The following is an 18,671-nucleotide window of genomic DNA, read 5'->3' on the forward strand; positions in this document are numbered from 1 at the left end:
CAGTGTAACCAGAAATGGGCATAGAATAGGCAACTGGAAGTTATGGTAACCAAAAATAGACATCGGATATGCAACTGGAAGTTATGGTAACTAAAAATAGACATCGGATATGCAACTGGAAGTTATGGTAACCAAAAATAGACATCGGATATGCAACTGGAAGTTATGGTAACCAAAAATAGACATCGGATATGCAACTGGAAGTTATGGTAACCAAAAATAGACATCGGATATGCAACTGGAAGTTATGGTAACTAAAAATAGACATCGGATATGCAACTGGAAGTTATGGTAACCAGAAATGGGCATCGGATATGCAACTGGAAGTTATGGTAACCAGAAATGGGCATCGGATATGCAACTGGAAGTTATGGTAACCAGAAATGGGCATCGGATATGCAACTGGAAGTTATGGTAACCAGAAATGGGCATCGGATATGCAACTGGAAGTTATGGTAACTAAAAATAGACATCGGATATGCAACTGGAAGTTATGGTAACCAGAAATGGGCATCGGATATGCAACTGGAAGTTATGGTAACCAGAAATGGGCATCGGATATGCAACTGGAAGTTATGGTAACCAGAAATGGGCATCGGATATGCAACTGGAAGTTATGGTAACCAGAAATGGGCATCGGATATGCAACTGGAAGTTATGGTAACTAAAAATAGACATCGGATATGCAACTGGAAGTTATGGTAACTAAAAATAGACATCGGATATGCAACTGGAAGTTATGGTAACTAAAAATAGACATCGGATATGCAACTGGAAGTTATGGTAACTAAAAATAGACATCGGATATGCAACTGGAAGTTATGGTAACTAAAAATAGACATCGGATATGCAACTGGAAGTTATGGTAACTAAAAATAGACATCGGATATGCAACTGGAAGTTATGGTAACTAAAAATAGACATCGGATATGCAACTGGAAGTTATGGTAACCAAAAATAGACATCGGATATGCAACTGGAAGTTATGGTAACTAAAAATAGACATCGGATATGCAACTGGAAGTTATGGTAACTAAAAATAGACATCGGATATGCAACTGGAAGTTATGGTAACTAAAAATAGACATCGGATATGCAACTGGAAGTTATGGTAACTAAAAATAGACATCGGATATGCAACTGGAAGTTATGGTAACTAAAAATAGACATCGGATATGCAACTGGAAGTTATGGTAACTAAAAATAGACATCGGATATGCAACTGGAAGTTATGGTAACTAAAAATAGACATCGGATATGCAACTGGAAGTTATGGTAACTAAAAATAGACATCGGATATGCAACTGGAAGTTATGGTAACTAAAAATAGACATCGGATATGCAACTGGAAGTTATGGTAACTAAAAATAGACATCGGATATGCAACTGGAAGTTATGGTAACTAAAAATAGACATCGGATATGCAACTGGAAGTTATGGTAACTAAAAATGGACATCAGATATGCAACTGAAAGTTATGGTAACCAGAAATGGGCATCGGATATGCAACTGGAAGTTATGGTAACCAGAAATGGGCATCGGATATGCAACTGGAAGTTATGGTAACTAAAAATAGACATCGGATATGCAACTGGAAGTTATGGTAACTAAAAATAGACATCGGATATGCAACTGGAAGTTATGGTAACTAAAAATGGACATCGGATATGCAACTGGAAGTTATGGTAACTAAAAATAGACATCGGATATGCAACTGGAAGTTATGGTAACTAAAAATAGACATCGGATATGCAACTGGAAGTTATGGTAACTAAAAATAGACATCGGATATGCAACTGGAAGTTATGGTAACTAAAAATAGACATTGGATATGCAACTGGAAGTTATGGTAACTAAAAATAGACATCGGATATGCAACTGGAAGTTATGGTAACTAAAAATGGACATCAGATATGCAACTGGAAGTTATGGTAACTAAAAATGGACATCAGATATGCAACTGGAAGTTATGGTAACTAAAAATAGACATCGGATATGCAACTGGAAGTTATGGTAACTAAAAATGGGCATCAGATATGCAACTGAAAGTTATGGTAACCAGAAATGGGCATCGGATATGCAACTGGAAGTTATGGTAACCAGAAATGGGCATCGGATATGCAACTGGAAGTTATGGTAACCAGAAATGGGCATCGGATATGCAACTGGAAGTTATGGTAACCAGAAATGGGCATCGGATATGCAACTGGAAGTTATGGTAACCAGAAATGGGCATCGAATATGCAACTGGAAGTTATGGTAACCAGAAATTGGCATCGGATATGCAACTGGAAGTTATGGTAACCAGAAATGGGCATCGGATATGCAACTGGAAGTTATGGTAACCAGAAATGGGCATCGGATATGCAACTGGAAGTTATGGTAACCAGAAATGGGCATCGGATATGCAACTGGAAGTTATGGTAACTAAAAATAGACATCGGATATGCAACTGGAAGTTATGGTAACCAGAAATGGGCATCGGATATGCAACTGGAAGTTATGGTAACTAAAAATAGACATCGGATATGCAACTGGAAGTTATGGTAACTAAAAATAGACATCGGATATGCAACTGGAAGTTATGGTAACCAAAAATAGACATCGGATATGCAACTGGAAGTTATGGTAACTAAAAATGGACATCAGATATGCAACTGAAAGTTATGGTAACCAGAAATGGGCATCGGATATGCAACTGGAAGTTATGGTAACCAGAAATGGGCATCGGATATGCAACTGGAAGTTATGGTAACTAAAAATAGACATCGGATATGCAACTGGAAGTTATGGTAACCAGAAATGGGCATCGGATATGCAACTGGAAGTTATGGTAACTAAAAATAGACATCGGATATGCAACTGGAAGTTATGGTAACTAAAAATAGACATTGGATATGCAACTGGAAGTTATGGTAACTAAAAATAGACATCGGATATGCAACTGGAAGTTATGGTAACTAAAAATAGACATCGGATATGCAACTGGAAGTTATGGTAACTAAAAATAGACATTGGATATGCAACTGGAAGTTATGGTAACTAAAAATAGACATCGGATATGCAACTGGAAGTTATGGTAACTAAAAATGGACATCAGATATGCAACTGGAAGTTATGGTAACTAAAAATAGACATCGGATATGCAACTGGAAGTTATGGTAACTAAAAATGGGCATCAGATATGCAACTGAAAGTTATGGTAACCAGAAATGGGCATCGGATATGCAACTGGAAGTTATGGTAACCAGAAATGGGCATCGGATATGCAACTGGAAGTTATGGTAACCAGAAATGGGCATCGGATATGCAACTGGAAGTTATGGTAACCAGAAATGGGCATCGGATATGCAACTGGAAGTTATGGTAACCAGAAATGGGCATCGAATATGCAACTGGAAGTTATGGTAACCAGAAATTGGCATCGGATATGCAACTGGAAGTTATGGTAACCAGAAATGGGCATCGGATATGCAACTGGAAGTTATGGTAACCAGAAATGGGCATCGGATATGCAACTGGAAGTTATGGTAACCAGAAATGGGCATAGGATAGGCAACTTGATGTTAGAGTAGCCAGCAATGAGAATAGGATAGACAACTAGAAGTCAGATTGACCAGAAACAGACATAATATCAGCAACTAGAAGTCAGTGTAACCAGCAACAGGCACATGACTGGCAACTGGTAGTCAAAGCAGCCAGAAACAGATATATGATTCTAAATTTAAAGTCAGTGTAACCAGGAACAAGTTTGGCAATAGGAAGTCAGAACAGACAACAACAGACACAGGGCTGGCAATTATAAGTCAGAACAGCTAGCAAAATGCACATAATTGGCCATTGGAAGTCAGAGCAGCCAGCAACAAACACTGGGTTGGCAATAGGAAGTCAGAGCAGTCAGCAACAAGCCCTGGGTTGGCAATAGGAAGTTAGAGCAGCCAGCAACAAGCACTGGGTTGGCAATAGGAAGTCAGAGCAGTCAGCAACAAGCCCTGGGTTGGCAATAGGAAGTCAGAGCAGCCAGCAACAGACACAGGATTGGCCATTGGAAGTCAATACAGCCAGCAACAAGCACAGGATTGGCAATAGCAAGTCAGAGCAGCCAACAACAGGCATATGATTAGCCATTGGAAGTCAGAGCAGCAAGCAACAGGCAGAGGATTGGCCATTGGAAGTCAGAGCAGCCAGCAACAAGCACAGGGTTGGCCATTGGAAGTCAGAGGAGCAGCCATCAACAGGCACAGGATTGGCCATTGGAAGTCAGAGGAACAGCCATCAACAGGCAAAGGATTGGCCATTGGAAGTCAGTGCAGCCAGAAACAGGCACAGGATTGGCCATTGAAAGTCAGTGCAGTCAGAAACAGGCACAGGTTTGGCCACTGGAAGTTGGAGGAGCAGCCATCAACAGGCACAGGATTGGCCATTGGAAGTCATTGCAGCCAGAAACAGGCACAGGATTGGCCATTGGAAGTCATTGCAGCCAGAAACAGGCACATGATTGGCTATTGGAAGTCAGTGCAGTCAGAAACAGGCACAGGTTTGGCCACTGGAAGTTGGAGGAGCAGCCATCAACAGGCACAGGATAGGCCATTGGAAGTCAGTGCAGTCAGAAACAGGCACAGGATTGGCCATTGGAAGTTGAAGGAGCCACCATCAACAGGCACAGGATTGGCCATTGGAAGTAATTGCAGCCAGAAACAGGCACAGGATTGGCCATTGGAAGTCATTGCCGCCAGAAACAGACACAGGATTGACCATTGGAAGTCAGTGCAGGCAGAAACAGGCACAGGATTTGGCAATTGAAATCCAGTGTAAACAAAAATAGGCATGGGATTTGCAACAGAAAGTCAGACAGGTATTTTATCGGCAGCTAGAAGGCAACATAGCCAGGGACAGATATAGGAAAAGAAAATAGAAACCAGTGTATCCAGAAAAAGTCAAAGGATTGCCAACTGCAAGTGAAAGCAGCCAGCAACATGCAGGCATAAGATCAGCAACTGGAAGTTACTGTAACCCTGAACAAGCATATTACTAGCAGCAGGAAGACAAATTAACCAGGATCATGCATACAATTAGAAACTATTGGTCTGTGTAGTTAGATACAGAATTAGCAAATAGGTGTCAGTGGTGCCAAGAACAATCATGGGATTAGCATAAACAGTAACAGCTAGACAACTAGAGCTCTGCATAGCCAGGACAGGTGCCAGATCAGCAGCAAGTGAAAAGTCCTCCGATGTATCATGGCCAATAAATTGGTTGCTTGATCTAAGGAAGATGTCATATTTAGAATGTCTGGCATTTGTAGAGTGTCCAAAGTGTTTCCTGAATAAAAACTGTCACTTGTGTAAATAAAAACTTATTTTTTTCCAGATATTTTTTTTTATTAGATTTTTTGGGTGGTTAGACAATACAACTAGTACAAAGGAACAAAAAGCCACCACTTGATACAAAGAAATAAAACAAAACAAAAACTAAAAATAAACACCATTGTGAACAGAGATTCATACTTGTCAAGTTAAACGTCCATATCAAAGATTTTGTTTAACATGATTAGGCAGTCCATTATTCAAGTACCTAGATCCTTAAAGGGTTCTGAGAACAATATATAAAATAGTATTTCAATAATAATAAAATCTGTTATAATCCCCAAAATATCGTAAAGTAGCTTGTAGAAGCCAGTAAATGAAGGATATATAAATGTACTGCATTTGAGAATTGTGATAAGAGTTAGATAGGATAAGACTATCTGAAGTGGGAGAGGGGAGAAGAGAGTACAAAAAGGAGGGAGGGTGAACCCAACAATTGTTCCCAGTATTCTCCAGTAGTAATTAGATACTTTTATCTTTCAGGTCTGACACTTGTCTTGCGTGCTGAGCAAAACGATTACATCCCTCTACTCTCCACTGTAGCAGGAGCACGTTTTGTTGTTCATGGCCAAAATGAATCACCCTTCATGGATGACCGAGGGTTCAATATTCAACCTGGAGTAGAGACATCAATTGGCATGAAAAAGGTTTAATATAATATTTATTCATCATGAGGGTTACTATGATTGATTGTAAAGGACAAGTAGAGACCTTGTCTATCATTTGCTGGATGTGCATGCAAGGTAGACTTGGATAATTATGTTTAGGATGTAGGTTTAGAATAAGCAGGGGTGCAAGATAAGTAATGCAGCTGTAGGCTATGTAAAGGGATTTGGTTAGTTTGGCGGGTATCCAAGAGCCTTGGGTGGTAAGATAGGAAAGTGAGCATACTTGAGACAGAGGTGAATGTGTTTATTTGTAGTGAAACAAGATTGGGTGTGCAAGAGCTGAAGTGAGCATAGGCTATTCATGAGATGAAATGTTCTGATTGTGTAAAGAGAGATTGTGGTGAAGGTTAAGTTAGGTTTGAATCAGAGATTTAGTAAATTGTTCTACAGAGCAAACCCACTGATGAATATTGGTTCCCACAGGAAACCGTCCAACGATTGGGAGGTCAGTATAGTGACTGCTCAGAAGATGGAAGCGATGTTAATGTGACAAATTTATATAACAGTGAATACACCCAGCAGGTTATTGTTTTCTTATTATCTTCTCCCCTAAGCACATATATTTCCTTACACTCTCTCTTCTACCACAAGAGTGTGTCCCTTCTCCCTTAGGGTGTATGTCTCTTATCCTGTCTATTTACTGTCTCACTTCTAGGTGTGTGTGTCTCTCATGATGTCTACTTGCTGTCTCTCCCCTAGGTGTGTATTTCTCATGGTATCTACTTGCTGTCTCTCTTCTAGGTGTGTGTCTCTCATGGTATCTACTTGCTGTCTCTTTCCTAGGTGTGTGTCTCATTGTGTCTTCTTGTTGCCACTCCTAGGTGTGTGTCTCTCATGGTATCTACTTGCTGTCTCTTTCCTAGGTGTGTGTGTCTCATTGTGTCTTCTTGTTGCCACTCCTAGGTGTGTGTTTCTCATGGTATCTACTTGCTGTCTCTCTCCTAGGTGTGTGTGTCTCATTGTGTCTTCTTGTTGCCACTCCTATGTTTGTGTGTCTCATGGTATCTACTTGCTGTCTCTCTCCATTCCCTCAAGAACAACCAGCTAGCTCCCACAGAATGCCTACACCTACATCATACTATAGCTATACTCCCTCTGGAACACCCGACTAACTCCCACAGAATGCCTACACCGACATCATACTATAGCTATACTCCCTCAAGAACGCCCGGCTAACTCCCACAGAATGCCTACACCTACATCATACTATAGCTATACTCCCTCTGGAATGCCCAGCTATCTCCCACAGAATGCCTACACCTACATCATACTATAGCTATACTCCCTCAGGAACACCCAGCTAGCTCCCACAGAATGCCTACACCTACATCATACTATAGCTATACTCCATCAGGAACACCCAGCTAGCTCCCACAGAATGCCTACACCTACATCATACTATAGCTATACTCCCTCTGGAACACCCGGCTAACTCCCACAGAATGCCTACACCGACATCATACTATAGCTATACTCCCTCAAGAACGCCCGGCTAACTCCCACAGAATGCCTACACCTACATCATACTATAGCTATACTCCCTCTGGAATGCCCAGCTATCTCCCACAGAATGCCTACATCATACTTTAGCTATACCCCCCTGGAACGCCCAGCCCCCTAATACCGCTTGCACCTATGTCATGTCTTGGCTACACTCCTCTGGAATGCCAAGCTAATTCCCACAAACCACCTAACCTACATCATACTGTAGCTATACTCCCTGTGGAACGCCCAGCTAATTCCTACAGAATGCCTACATCATACTATAGCTAAACTCCCTCTGGAACGCCCAGCTAACTCCCACAGAATGTCTACACCTACATCATACTATAGCTATACTCCCTCAGGAACGCTGGCTAATTCCCACAGAATGTCTACACCTACATCATACTCTAGATAAACTCCCTATGGAACGCCCAGCTAACTCCAACACAATGCCTACACCTACGTCATACTCTAGATATACTCCCTCTGGAACACCCGGCTAACTCCCACAGAATGCCTACACCTACATCATACTCTAGCTATACTCCCTTTGGAATGCCCAGCTAACTCCCACAGAATGCCTACACCTTTGTCATGCTCTAGATATACTCCCTCTGGAATGCCCGCCAAACTCCCACAGAATGCCTACACCGACATCATACTATAGCTATACTCCCTCAAGAACGCCCGGCTAACTCCCACAGAATGCCTACACCGACATCATACTATAGCTATACTCCCTCAAGAACGCTGGCTAACTCCCACAGAATGACTACTCCTACATCATACTATAGCTATACTCCCTCAGGAACGCCCGGCTAACTCCCACAAAATGCATACACCTACATCATACTATAGCTATACTCCCTCAGGAACACCCGGCTAACTCCCACAGAATGCCTACACCTACATTATACTATAGCTATACTCTCTCAAGAACGCTGGCTAACTCCCACAGAATGCCTACACCTACATCATACTATAGCTATACTCCCTCAGGAATGCCCAGCTAACTCCCACAGAATGCCTACACCTACATCATACTATAGCTATACTCCCTCAGGAACACCCGGTTAACTCCCACAGAATGCCTACACCGACATCATACTATAGCTATACTCCCTCAGGAACACCCAGCTAGCTCCCACAGAATGCCTACACCTACATCATACTATAGCTATACTCCCTCAGGAACACCCGGCTAACTCCCACAGAATGCCTACACTTACATTATACTTTAGCTATACTCCATCAGGAACACCCGGCTAACTCCCACAGAATGCCTACACCTACATCATACTTTAGCTATACTCCCTCAGGAACACCCAGCTAACTCCCACAGAATGCCTACATCTATATCATACTATAGCTATACTCCCTCAGGAACACCCAGCTAACTCCCACAGAATGCCTACATCTATATCATACTATAGCTATACTCCCTCAGGAACACCCAGCTAGCTCCCACAGAATGCCTACAGCTACATCATACTATAGCTATACTCCCTCAGGAACACCCAGCTAACTCCCACAGAATGCCTACACCTACATCATACTATAGCTATACTCCCTCAGGAACACCCAGCTAACTCCCACAGAATGCCTACACCTACATCATACTATAGCTATACTCCCTCAGGAACACCCAGCTAACTCCCACAGAATGCCTACACCTACATCATACTATTGCTATACTCCCTCAGGAACACCCAGCTAACTCCCACAGAATGCCTACATCTATATCATACTATAGCTATACTCCCTCAGGAACACCCAGCTAACTCCCACAGAATGCCTACACCTACGTCATACTATAGCTATACTCCCTCAGGAACACCCAGCTAACTCCCACAGAATGCCTACACCTACATCATACTATAGCTATACTCCCTCAGGAACACCCAGCTAACTCCCACAGAATGCCTACACCTACATCATACTATAGCTATACTCCCTCAGGAACACCCAGCTAACTCCCACAGAATGCCTACACCTACGTCATACTATAGCTATACTCCCTCAGGAACACCCAGCTAACTCCCACAGAATGCCTACACCTACATCATACTATTGCTATACTCCCTCAGGAACACCCAGCTAACTCCCACAGAATGCCTACATCTATATCATACTTTAGCTATACTCCCTCAGGAACACCCAGCTAACTCCCACAGAATGCCTACACCTACATCATACTATAGCTATACTCCCTCAGGAACACCTAGCTAACTCCCACAGAATGCCTACACCTACATCATACTATAGCTATACTCCCTCAGGAACACCCAGCTAGCTCCCACAGAATGCCTACACCTACATCATACTATAGCTATACTCCCTCAGGAACACCCAGCTAACTCCCACAGAATGCCTACACCTACATCATACTATAGCTATACTCCCTCAGGAACACCCAGCTAACTCCCACAGAATGCCTACATCTATATCATACTATAGCTATACTCCCTCAGGAACACCCGGCTAACTCCCACAGAATGCCTACACCTACATCATACTATAGCTATACTCCCTCAGGAACACCCGGCTAACTCCCACAGAATGCCTACATCTATATCATACTATAGCTATACTCCCTCAGGAACACCCAGCTAACTCCCACAGAATGCCTACACCTACATCATACTATAGCTATACTCCCTCAGGAACACCCAGCTAACTCCCACAGAATGCCTACACCTACATCATACTATAGCTATACTCCCTCAGGAACACCCGGCTAACTCCCACAGAATGCCTACACCTACATCATACTATAGCTATACTCCCTCAGGAACACCCGGCTAACTCCCACAGAATGCCTACATCTACATCATACTATAGCTATACTCCCTCAGGAACACCCAGCTAACTCCCACAGAATGCCTACACCTACATCATACTATAGCTATACTCCCTCAGGAACACCCAGCTAACTCCCACAGAATGCCTACACCTACATCATACTATAGCTATACTCCCTCAGGAACACCCAGCTAACTCCCACAGAATGCCTACACCTACATCATACTATAGCTATACTCCCTCAGGAACACCCGGCTAACTCCCACAGAATGCCTACACCTACATCATACTATAGCTATACTCCCTCAGGAACACCCAGCTAACTCCCACAGAATGCCTACACCTACATCATACTATAGCTATACTCCCTCAGGAACACCCGGCTAACTCCCACAGAATGCCTACACCTACATCATACTATAGCTATACTCCCTCAGGAACACCCGGCTAACTCCCACAGAATGCCTACACCTACATCATACTATAGCTATACTCCCTCAGGAACACCCGGCTAACTCCCACAGAATGCCTACACCTACATCATACTATAGCTATACTCCCTCAGGAACACCCAGCTAACTCCCACAGAATGCCTACACCTACATCATACTATAGCTATACTCCCTCAGGAACACCCAGCTAACTCCCACAGAATGCCTACACCTACATCATACTATAGCTATACTCCCTCAGGAACACCCAGCTAACTCCCACAGAATGCCTACACCTACATCATACTATAGCTATACTCCCTCAGGAACACCCAGCTAACTCCCACAGAATGCCTACACCTACATCATACTATAGCTATACTCCCTCAGGAACACCCAGCTAACTCCCACAGAATGCCTACACCTACATCATACTATAGCTATACTCCCTCAGGAACACCCAGCTAACTCCCACAGAATGCCTACACCTACATCATACTATAGCTATACTCCCTCAGGAACACCCGGCTAACTCCCACAGAATGCCTACACCTACATCATACTATAGCTATACTCCCTCAGGAACACCCAGCTAACTCCCACAGAATGCCTACACCTACATCATACTATAGCTATACTCCCTCAGGAACACCCGGCTAACTCCCACAGAATGCCTACATCTATATCATACTATAGCTATACTCCCTCAGGAACACCCGGCTAACTCCCACAGAATGCCTACACCTACATCATACTATAGCTATACTCCCTCAGGAACACCCGGCTAACTCCCACAGAATGCCTACACCTACATCATACTATAGCTATACTCCCTCAGGAACACCCGGCTAACTCCCACAGAATGCCTACACCTACATCATACTATAGCTATACTCCCTCAGGAACACCCGGCTAACTCCCACAGAATGCCTACATCTATATCATACTATAGCTATACTCCCTCAGGAACACCCGGCTAACTCCCACAGAATGCCTACACCTACATCATACTATAGCTATACTCCCTCAGGAACACCCGGCTAACTCCCACAGAATGCCTACACCTACATCATACTATAGCTATACTCCCTCAGGAACACCCAGCTAACTCCCACAGAATGCCTACACCTACATCATACTATAGCTATACTCCCTCAGGAACACCCAGCTAACTCCCACAGAATGCCTACACCTACATCATACTATAGCTATACTCCCTCAGGAACACCCAGCTAACTCCCACAGAATGCCTACACCTACATCATACTATAGCTATACTCCCTCAGGAACACCCAGCTAACTCCCACAGAATGCCTACACCTACATCATACTATAGCTATACTCCCTCAGGAACACCCAGCTAACTCCCACAGAATGCCTACACCTACATCATACTATAGCTATACTCCCTCAGGAACACCCAGCTAACTCCCACAGAATGCCTACACCTACATCATACTATAGCTATACTCCCTCAGGAACACCCAGCTAACTCCCACAGAATGCCTACACCTACATCATACTATAGCTATACTCCCTCAGGAACACCCAGCTAACTCCCACAGAATGCCTACACCTATATCATACTATAGCTATACTCCCTCAGGAACACCCAGCTAACTCCCACAGAATGCCTACACCTACATCATACTATAGCTATACTCCCTCAGGAACACCCGGCTAACTCCCACAGAATGCCTACATCTATATCATACTATAGCTATACTCCCTCAGGAACACCCAGCTAACTCCCACAGAATGCCTACACCTACATCATACTATAGCTATACTCCCTCAGGAACACCCGGCTAACTCCCACAGAATGCCTACACCTACATCATACTATAGCTATACTCCCTCAGGAACACCCAGCTAACTCCCACAGAATGCCTACACCTACATCATACTATAGCTATACTCCCTCAGGAACACCCAGCTAACTCCCACAGAATGCCTACACCTACATCATACTATAGCTATACTCCCTCAGGAACACCCAGCTAACTCCCACAGAATGCCTACACCTACATCATACTATAGCTATACTCCCTCAGGAACACCCAGCTAACTCCCACAGAATGCCTACATCTATATCATACTATAGCTATACTCCCTCAGGAACACCCAGCTAGCTCCCACAGAATGCCTACACCTACATCATACTATAGCTATACTCCCTCAGGAACACCCAGCTAACTCCCACAGAATGCCTACACCTACATCATACTATAGCTATACTCCCTCAGGAACACCTAGCTAACTCCCACAGAATGCCTACACCTACATCATACTATAGCTATACTCCCTCAAGGACGTTTTCTAACTCCCACAGAATGCCTACACCTACATCATACTATAGCTATACTCCCTCAGGAACACCCAGCTAACTCCCACAGAATGCCTACACCTACATCATACTATAGCTATACTCCCTCAGGAACGCGGGCTTACTCCCACAGAATGCCTACACCTACATCATACTATAGCTATACTCCCTCAGGAACACCCAGCTAACTCCCACAGAATGCCTACACCTACATCATACTATAGCTATACTCCCTCAGGAACACCCAGCTAACTCCCACAGAATGCCTACACCTACATCATACTATAGCTATACTCCCTCAGGAACACCCAGCTAACTCCCACAGAATGCCTACACCTACATCATACTATAGCTATACTCCCTCAGGAACACCCGGCTAACTCCCACAGAATGCCTACACCTACATCATACTATAGCTATACTCCCTCAGGAACACCCAGCTAACTCCCACAGAATGCCTACACCTACATCATACTATAGCTATACTCCCTCAGGAACACCCGGCTAACTCCCACAGAATGCCTACACCTACATCATACTATAGCTATACTCCCTCAGGAACACCCAGCTAACTCCCACAGAATGCCTACACCTACATCATACTATAGCTATACTCCCTCAGGAACACCCAGCTAACTCCCACAGAATGCCTACACCTACATCATACTATAGCTATACTCCCTCAGGAACACCCAGGCTAACTCCCACAGAATGCCTACACCTACATCATACTATAGCTATACTCCCTCAGGAACACCAGGCTAACTCCCACAGAATGCCTACACCTACATCATACTATAGCTATACTCCCTCAGGAACACCCGCTAACTCCCACAGAATGCCTACACCTACATCATACTATAGCTATACTCCCTCAGGAACACCCGGCTAACTCCCACAGAATGCCTACACCTACATCATACTATAGCTATACTCCCTCAGGAACACCAGGCTAACTCCCACAGAATGCCTACACCTACATCATACTATAGCTATACTCCCTCAGGAACACCAGCTAACTCCCACAGAATGCCTACACCTACATCATACTATAGCTATACTCCCTCAGGAACACCCGGCTAACTCCCACAGAATGCCTACACCTACATCATACTATAGCTATACTCCCTCAGGAACACCCAGCTAACTCCCACAGAATGCCTACACCTACATCATACTATAGCTATACTCCCTCAGGAACACCCGGCTAACTCCCACAGAATGCCTACACCTACATCATACTATAGCTATACTCCCTCAGGAACACCCGGCTAACTCCCACAGAATGCCTACACCTACATCATACTATAGCTATACTCCCTCAGGAACACCCAGCTAACTCCCACAGAATGCCTACATCTATATCATACTATAGCTATACTCCCTCAGGAACACCCAGCTAACTCCCACAGAATGCCTACATCTATATCATACTATAGCTATACTCCCTCAGGAACACCCAGCTAACTCCCACAGAATGCCTACAGCTACATCATACTATAGCTATACTCCCTCAGGAACACCCAGCTAACTCCCACAGAATGCCTACACCTACATCATACTATAGCTATACTCCCTCAGGAACACCCAGCTAACTCCCACAGAATGCCTACACCTACATCATACTATAGCTATACTCCCTCAGGAACACCCAGCTAACTCCCACAGAATGCCTACACCTACATCATACTATAGCTATACTCCCTCAGGAACACCCAGCTAACTCCCACAGAATGCCTACATCTATATCATACTATAGCTATACTCCCTCAGGAACACCCGGCTAACTCCCACAGAATGCCTACACCTACATCATACTATAGCTATACTCCCTCAGGAACACCCGGCTAACTCCCACAGAATGCCTACATCTATATCATACTATAGCTATACTCCCTCAGGAACACCCAGCTAACTCCCACAGAATGCCTACATCTACATCATACTATAGCTATACTCCCTCAGGAACACCCAGCTAACTCCCACAGAATGCCTACACCTACATCATACTATAGCTATACTCCCTCAGGAACACCCAGCTAACTCCCACAGAATGCCTACACCTACATCATACTATAGCTATACTCCCTCAGGAACACCCAGCTAACTCCCACAGAATGCCTACACCTACATCATACTATAGCTATACTCCCTCAGGAACACCCGGCTAACTCCCACAGAATGCCTACACCTATATCATACTATAGCTATACTCCCTCAGGAACACCCGGCTAACTCCCACAGAATGCCTACATCTATATCATACTATAGCTATACTCCCTCAGGAACACCCAGCTAACTCCCACAGAATGCCTACACCTACATCATACTATAGCTATACTCCCTCAGGAACACCCAGCTAACTCCCACAGAATGCCTACACCTACATCATACTATAGCTATACTCCCTCAGGAACACCCAGCTAACTCCCACAGAATGCCTACACCTACATCATACTATAGCTATACTCCCTCAGGAACACCCGGCTAACTCCCACAGAATGCCTACACCTACATCATACTATAGCTATACTCCCTCAGGAACACCCAGCTAACTCCCACAGAATGCCTACACCTACATCATACTATAGCTATACTCCCTCAGGAACACCCGGCTAACTCCCACAGAATGCCTACACCTACATCATACTATAGCTATACTCCCTCAGGAACACCCGGCTAACTCCCACAGAATGCCTACACCTACATCATACTATAGCTATACTCCCTCAGGAACACCCGGCTAACTCCCACAGAATGCCTACACCTACATCATACTATAGCTATACTCCCTCAGGAACACCCAGCTAACTCCCACAGAATGCCTACACCTACATCATACTATAGCTATACTCCCTCAGGAACACCCAGCTAACTCCCACAGAATGCCTACACCTACATCATACTATAGCTATACTCCCTCAGGAACACCCAGCTAACTCCCACAGAATGCCTACACCTACATCATACTATAGCTATACTCCCTCAGGAACACCCAGCTAACTCCCACAGAATGCCTACACCTACATCATACTATAGCTATACTCCCTCAGGAACACCCGGCTAACTCCCACAGAATGCCTACACCTACATCATACTATAGCTATACTCCCTCAGGAACACCCAGCTAACTCCCACAGAATGCCTACACCTACATCATACTATAGCTATACTCCCTCAGGAACACCCGGCTAACTCCCACAGAATGCCTACACCTATATCATACTATAGCTATACTCCCTCAGGAACACCCAGCTAACTCCCACAGAATGCCTACACCTACATCATACTATAGCTATACTCCCTCAGGAACACCCAGCTAACTCCCACAGAATGCCTACACCTACATCATACTATAGCTATACTCCCTCAGGAACACCCGGCTAACTCCCACAGAATGCCTACACCTACATCATACTATAGCTATACTCCCTCAGGAACACCCAGCTAACTCCCACAGAATGCCTACACCTACATCATACTATAGCTATACTCCCTCAGGAACACCCGGCTAACTCCCACAGAATGCCTACACCTATATCATACTATAGCTATACTCCCTCAGGAACACCCAGCTAACTCCCACAGAATGCCTACACCTACATCATACTATAGCTATACTCCCTCAGGAACACCCAGCTAACTCCCACAGAATGCCTACACCTACATCATACTATAGCTATACTCCCTCAGGAACACCCGGCTAACTCCCACAGAATGCCTACACCTACATCATACTATAGCTATACTCCCTCAGGAACACCCAGCTAACTCCCACAGAATGCCTACACCTACATCATACTATAGCTATACTCCCTCAGGAACACCCGGCTAACTCCCACAGAATGCCTACACCTACATCATACTATAGCTATACTCCCTCAGGAACACCCAGCTAACTCCCACAGAATGCCTACACCTACATCATACTATAGCTATACTCCCTCAGGAACACCCGGCTAACTCTCACAGAATGCCTACACCTATATCATACTATAGCTATACTCCCTCAGGAACACCCAGCTAACTCTCACAGAATGCCTACACCTACATCATACTATAGCTATACTCCCTCAGGAACACCCGGCTAACTCCCACAGAATGCCTACATCTATATCATACTATAGCTATACTCCCTCAGGAACACCCGGCTAACTCCCACAGAATGCCTACACCTACATCATACTATAGCTATACTCCCTCAGGAACACCCGGCTAACTCCCACAGAATGCCTACACCTACATCATACTATAGCTATACTCCCTCAGGAACACCCGGCTAACTCCCACAGAATGCCTACACCTACATCATACTATAGCTATACTCCCTCAGGAACACCCGGCTAACTCCCACAGAATGCCTACATCTATATCATACTATAGCTATACTCCCTCAGGAACACCCGGCTAACTCCCACAGAATGCCTACACCTACATCATACTATAGCTATACTCCCTCAGGAACACCCGGCTAACTCCCACAGAATGCCTACACCTACATCATACTATAGCTATACTCCCTCAGGAACACCCAGCTAACTCCCACAGAATGCCTACACCTACATCATACTATAGCTATACTCCCTCAGGAACACCCAGCTAACTCCCACAGAATGCCTACACCTACATCATACTATAGCTATACTCCCTCAGGAACACCCAGCTAACTCCCACAGAATGCCTACACCTACATCATACTATAGCTATACTCCCTCAGGAACACCCAGCTAACTCCCACAGAATGCCTACACCTACATCATACTATAGCTATACTCCCTCAGGAACACCCAGCTAACTCCCACAGAATGCCTACACCTACATCATACTATAGCTATACTCCCTCAGGAACACCCAGCTAACTCCCACAGAATGCCTACACCTACATCATACTATAGCTATACTCCCTCAGGAACACCCAGCTAACTCCCACAGAATGCCTACACCTACATCATACTATAGCTATACTCCCTCAGGAACACCCAGCTAACTCCCACAGAATGCCTACACCTATATCATACTATAGCTATACTCCCTCAGGAACACCCAGCTAACTCCCACAGAATGCCTACACCTACATCATACTATAGCTATACTCCCTCAGGAACGCCCGGCTAACTCCCACAGAATGCCTACATCTATATCATACTATAGCTATACTCCCTCAGGAACACCCAGCTAACTCCCACAGAATGCCTACACCTACATCATACTATAGCTATACTCCCTCAGGAACACCCGGCTAACTCCCACAGAATGCCTACACCTACATCATACTATAGCTATACTCCCTCAGGAACACCCAGCTAACTCCCACAGAATGCCTACACCTACATCATACTATAGCTATACTCCCTCAGGAACACCCAGCTAACTCCCACAGAATGCCTACACCTACATCATACTATAGCTATACTCCCTCAGGAACACCCAGCTAACTCCCACAGAATGCCTACACCTACATCATACTATAGCTATACTCCCTCAGGAACACCCAGCTAACTCCCACAGAATGCCTACATCTATATCATACTATAGCTATACTCCCTCAGGAACACCCAGCTAGCTCCCACAGAATGCCTACACCTACATCATA

At 44.4% G+C, this 18,671-nt stretch overlaps 1 protein-coding gene across 1 annotated transcript in view; it reads left to right on the plus strand.

Annotated features, from left to right (window-relative positions):
* Nucleotides 1–18,671, plus strand: part of LOC128640610 (amiloride-sensitive sodium channel subunit alpha) — a 620,512-nt gene that overhangs the window by 339,078 nt on the left and 262,763 nt on the right. The window contains exons 3-5 of the mRNA XM_053693079.1: nucleotides 4,125–4,795; nucleotides 5,823–6,013; nucleotides 6,458–6,556. Of these exons, the coding sequence (XP_053549054.1) occupies nucleotides 4,125–4,795; nucleotides 5,823–6,013; nucleotides 6,458–6,556 (961 nt within the window). The remainder of the gene's footprint in view (nucleotides 1–4,124; nucleotides 4,796–5,822; nucleotides 6,014–6,457; nucleotides 6,557–18,671) is intronic.

This window comes from Bombina bombina, chromosome 9 (genome assembly GCF_027579735.1).
Source record: "Bombina bombina isolate aBomBom1 chromosome 9, aBomBom1.pri, whole genome shotgun sequence".
Classification (NCBI taxonomy): domain Eukaryota; kingdom Metazoa; phylum Chordata; class Amphibia; order Anura; family Bombinatoridae; genus Bombina; species Bombina bombina.